Here is a 5,328-nt window from a genome sequence, read left to right as displayed (position 1 = left end):
TTTTTTAAATTTTATTTATTTATTTTTGGCTGCATTGGGTCTTCGTTGCTGCACGTGGGCTTTTTCTAGTTGTGGCGAGTGGGCGCTACTCTTCGTTGTGGTGCACAGGCTGCTTATTGCGGTGGCTTCCTTGTTGCGGAGCACGGGCTCTAGGCGCGCGGGCTTCAGTAGTTGTGGCTCACGGGCTCTAGAACGCAGGCTCAGTAGTTGGGGCACGTGGGCTTAGTTGCTCCACGGCATGTGGGATCTTCCCGGACCAGGACTCAAACCCATGTCCCCTGCATTGGCAGGCGGATTCTTAACCACTGCGCCACCAGGGAAGTCCCTGACCTTCAGTTTTAAAAACTGACAGTGATGGCAAACAAATCTCCTTTCTCATGTCAACTCTGATCAATTGATAGTGGCTGCCCAGAGCCCTATGCTGAGGATTGTGATCCCTCTCGAGGCTTTAGTTAAAGACAGTGCTGTGATCAATTAATGATGTCTGTCTTGGCCAAGGAATTTAGAGGGGCAGTGTGCATGCTGCTTTTTGTCATCCTAGATTGGGTTACTTCTAAGGTTCCTTTCTTCTTAAAAAGCTATGATATTCTTGTTGACTTCTCTGCATTCATTCATTCCATGCAATCAGCAAACATTTCCTGAGCTCTTTCTATTTGCCAAACATTGCATCAGATGTTTATTTGGGCTTCTATGAGACTAATTCTATGATTATATGATCCTACAGCTCTTAAAAATTATAGGAGATTGAGTGGGAACCTAATCCAACAGGACCTGGGTAAGCTGGCAAAGTAACCAAAGGCAGGTAAAATAAAATTTCAGGGTAATTTCCAAAGGCAAAGAAAAATATGCTCCACAATAACCAGGCAGAGACCCAGTTAAAAAATGGGCAAAGGAATTGAATATACATATCTCTGAAGAACATATATGAGTGGCCAATAAATACATGAAAAGATGCTCAGCATCATTAGTTATTAAGGAAATGCAAATCAAAACCACAGTGAGATACCACTTCACACCCACCATGATGGCTAAGATAAAAAAGTCAGATAATCACAAGTGTCGGTGAGGGTGTAGAGAAATTGGAACCATCATACATTGCTGGAGGGAATGTAAAATGATGCAGCCACTTTGGAACATAGTCTGGAAGTTCCTCAAAATGTTAAACAGAGTTACCATATGACTTAGCAGTTCTACTCCTAGGTATCCACCCAAGAGAAATTTAAACATGTGTCCAGACAAAAATTTGCACATGAATGTTCATAGCAGCATTATGCATAATAGCCAAAGGGTAGAAACAATCCAAATAAATAAACGTCCTTCAGCTGATGAATAAAATATGGTGAATCCCTGTAAGGGAATATTCAGCCATGAAAAGGAATGAATACAGACTACAGCATGGATGAACCTTGAAAACAGTAGGCTAAGTGAAAGAAACCTGTCACGAAAGACCACATATTACATGATTCCGTTTATTTGAAAGGTGCAGAGTAGACAAATCCATAGAGACAGAAAGTAGATTATTGGTTGCCAGGAGCCGTGGCAGAAAAGAATGCAGAGCGACTGCTAATGGGTACAGGGTTTCTCTTGGGGTGATGAAAATATTCTAAATTAAGATAGTGGTGATGGTTGTACAATATGTCTGTGAATATACTAGAAATGAATGTTTAAAAATAAGATAACCAGGGGCTTCCCTGGTGGCGCAGTGGTTGAGAGTCCGCCTGCCAATGCAGGGGACACGGGTTCGTGCCAGGTCCGGGAGGATCCCACGTGCCGTGGAGCGGCTGGGCCCGTGAGCCATGGCCTCTGACTCTGCGCGTCTGGAGCCTGTGCTCCGCAATGGGAGAGGCCACAACAGTGAGAGGCCCGCGTACTGCAAAAAAAAAAAAAAAAAAAAAAAAAAACTTAAGGTAGGAAGAGCTATGATTTAGAACAGTGCTGTGAGAGAAGGAAAATAAAGGAAAACTTTCATTGAACCAGTAAATAGGCTGCAAGACATTAAACCAAAGGTCAATCAGTATTTTATTTTTTGACCTGTTTAAGTCACAAGAGCTCAAGATTCATGGTCCTTAATATATATTAACTCTGACGTGTTTCCTTTATTCTCCAGTGATGTTCATTTTGCTTGCTGTAGTCTCAGTCTAGGATCATGTAGGGGCCCCGCTAATAAAAAAAAAAAAAAAAAAAAAAAAAGATAACCAGGCAGGGAATTATAGAGCTACAACATAGGGGGGTAGCTATAGAGGGGATATGTAGAGAGGTAGAGAAAGCACTGGTTAGTGGGGTCTGGAGACTAAGTTTTAGTTCAGAGTTGTATGCTAACTGGCCATTTGGCTCTTGGACAGCCAACTTCTTTCCAATTTTCATCTCCTCATCCATAAAATGGAGGAATTAAAGTAAGATATCTTCAAGTATCCTTTCCAGGCATAAAATTTTATGAGTCCATGAAGAGCTGAAAATGGTCTCAGGGTTATAGTAGCCCCCTGGAAATGGGCCAGGAATTTCAAAACTCTCTGTGGAGGTTGGGTGTGTGGTTGGTACAGGGTATAACCAGAAGTTTGTTTCTAGAAATTCCCAGAATAAGTGAACCCTGGAGAAAGGTCAGAGGAGATGTCTGAAGAGAATTAAAAGGCTGACAATGGGGGCATCTCTACTGAACAGCTAGAGAACTCAATCTGGAGGAAGGAAGGTTGAGAGTGCCTAGGTAGGAAGAAGCCGTGTTTCTTTAAGGAGAGCTGTCTCTCTCCTCAGCAGTGGGACTCATGTGTCTGAAGCGGGCAAGGGGGCAGTTCTCTAACCCATGGACTCTTTACTGCTTCCTGCCCAGGATGGCCCAGAACAGAAACAGCTTCCCAGGGAGGTGGTCCAGCTCCTAGCCAAGACTGCACCTCTGGCTGCCCACCCCGCCTCTCCCCACCACGCACAACCAGACAGCCAGTGACAATCACTTCATGCTGCCCATGCAGGGACTGTTCTGGGTGCTGCAGGCTCAGTCATGAACAGGGACCATTAAGTCCCTGACTTCACAGAGCTTACTTTCTAGCAGGGGACCCTGAAAATCATCAAGTAATCAAAGAGGTAAAAAATGTAATTTGGGGTGGTGAAAAGTACTTATGAAAAAAATTGAGCAACCAAGATGTCCTTCAGTAGGTGAGTGGCTAAGTTACTGTGGTCCATCCAGACAATGGAATGTTATTCAGCACTAAAAAGAAATGAGCTGTCAAGCCATGAAAAGACGCGGAGGAACCTCAAACGCATGTTACAAAGTGAAAGAAACCAATCTGGAAAGGCTACATACTGCACGATTCCAACTATATGACATTCTAGAAAAGGCAGAACTATGGAACAGTAAGAAGGTCAGTGGTTACAGCAGTTAGGTGGGAGACAGGGATGAACAGGTAGAGCACAGAGGATTTTCAGGGCAGGGAAACTGCTCTGATACTCTAATGATGGATACATGTCATCATACATCTATTCAAATTCACAGAATGTACAACACCAAGACTGAACCCTAAGGTAAACTGTGGGCTCTGGGTGACTACAGTGTGTTAGTATAGGTCCATCAATGGTAACAAATGTACCACCTGGTGCCGGGGGGGTGTTGATATGGGGGGACGTGGTGTGTGTATGGGAGTAGGGGTGTGTGCACAAAATCTCAGCACCTTCCTCTCAATTTTGCTGTGAAGCTAAAACTGCTCTAAAAAAAGAGTCTCTTAAAAATTAAATAAAAATGAAAATAATCACTAAAAATTGAACAAAGATTAAATGAATGGGAAAAATAGAGCAGGACAGAATGTGGGGAGGGGGCAGTCAAGATGCCAGACACATTTTAGACACGGTTGTGTGGTCAGAGGCCCATGCGACTGTGTGACCATGGCTAAGGACCTGAATGACGTGGAGCAGGCCACGCAGGGACCTGGAAGGGTGGCCTGCCAGCCGGAGGGAATGGGTCTGAGTCTAGAGGCAGGAATGAACTTGGCCTCTTAAAGGACGTGCAGAGGAGGGGATGACAGGAGCGTGGAGGAAGAGCCAGGTCAGGAGGGCTTCACAGGCTGTCGTCCGGGTTTGGGCAGCCTCTGGGGGTGTTGAGTAGGGGCCTCCGGAGGTCTTAGTTACACTCCGCTCTGGCAGACCCCCGGAAAAGGCCACTGCTTACCCGACAGTGCCGACGATGGCTGCACATGTGCAGTGTCAGGTGAGCTTTTTGAGTATGGGGTCCAGATCTTACTCACCTGGCCCATGGAGAAAGGCTTTCCAGGGCCGTGCAGGGAGCTGATCGCAGGCAGTGACCCTAAAGAAAATCTCAAATCCCTCCCATCAGCGGCTCTGCTCTCACATCCACTCTTTTCTTCCTCCAGAGGCAGTGACCCTAAAGAAAATCTCAAATCCCTCCCATCAGCGGCTCTGCTCTCACATCCCCTCTTTCCTTCCTCCAGAGGCAGGCAAAGTATTCTGAGAACAAGCTGAAATGCACTAAGGCCCGGAACGACTACTTGCTGAATCTGGCGGCCACCAACGCAGCTATAAGCAAATACTACATCCACGATGTCTCCGACCTCATCGACGTGAGCTCCTGGGGAGTCTGGGGTTGAACAGGGTCCTGCACCGCCTGGTGCGAGTCATCAGCTGAGGGAGGGCTGGCCGTTGTCCTTAGCTGGCATATGGGGCGGCCAGTGGCCCCTGGAGCCCTAATGGAGGGGAAGGACAGGGAGCCTTTGGGCCCTGGGAAGGAGTATCACCCTGTGGCTTCTACCTCCATGCGTGGGAGTGGGCCTCTGGCGGCCCTTGCACACTTGGGCTGGACAGTTGTAATTCAGCGTGCACTTTCCAAGCGCCCTCCTCTACACCAAGTCTTTTACTGGGTTTGGGGGTACAGGGGTGATCGTACACAGTTCATGCCCTGGGGAACTTCCCAGGGTGGTAAAGATGCTTATCTGTTTAACACCCCTGGGTCCAGTCCACTAGACACACACGCACATACGGAATAAAATAATGAATGAGACAAAATTATACAGGTCAGCTTTACTTGGGGATGTTATGTTGGGAGAAATCAGGCAGTGTAAGCAAGAGGAAAATGGAACACTGACTCCTGAACACCAGCTGTGCAGGACACACTGGTAGGACAATGAGTTTTCGGGAAAGAATTCTGTGAGTGGCGCCTTCGGGGAGGCTCCTGCATCATCTGTGACAGAGCTGGGGCTGCTTCGCATGTCTTCATGCAGACAGGGATCCGGCCCAGCAGATGCTTGGTCAGGCTTCCTTGAGGGTGGGTGCGTCCTTTTCCTCTGGCCGGGGTGTATCCCGTCAGGAAGTCAGAGGGTCACCGCTCTT

The 5,328-nt window shown here is 47.0% G+C and overlaps 1 protein-coding gene across 1 annotated transcript in view; it reads left to right on the top strand.

The window, feature by feature from the left end:
- The window catches only part of SRGAP3 (SLIT-ROBO Rho GTPase activating protein 3), a 257,414-nt gene that overhangs the window by 176,812 nt on the left and 75,274 nt on the right, over nt 1-5,328 (top strand). The window contains exons 5-6 of the mRNA XM_007463719.1: nt 2,143-2,199; nt 4,440-4,562. Coding sequence (XP_007463781.1) covers nt 2,143-2,199; nt 4,440-4,562 — 180 coding nt within the window. The remainder of the gene's footprint in view (nt 1-2,142; nt 2,200-4,439; nt 4,563-5,328) is intronic.

Source organism: Lipotes vexillifer, unplaced genomic scaffold (genome assembly GCF_000442215.2).
Source record: "Lipotes vexillifer unplaced genomic scaffold, Lipotes_vexillifer_v1.1 scaffold1387, whole genome shotgun sequence".
NCBI classification, from domain to species: domain Eukaryota; kingdom Metazoa; phylum Chordata; class Mammalia; order Artiodactyla; family Lipotidae; genus Lipotes; species Lipotes vexillifer.
Note: the sequence above shows the minus strand (reverse complement) of the source record. Positions and strands in the feature narration are given on the sequence as shown.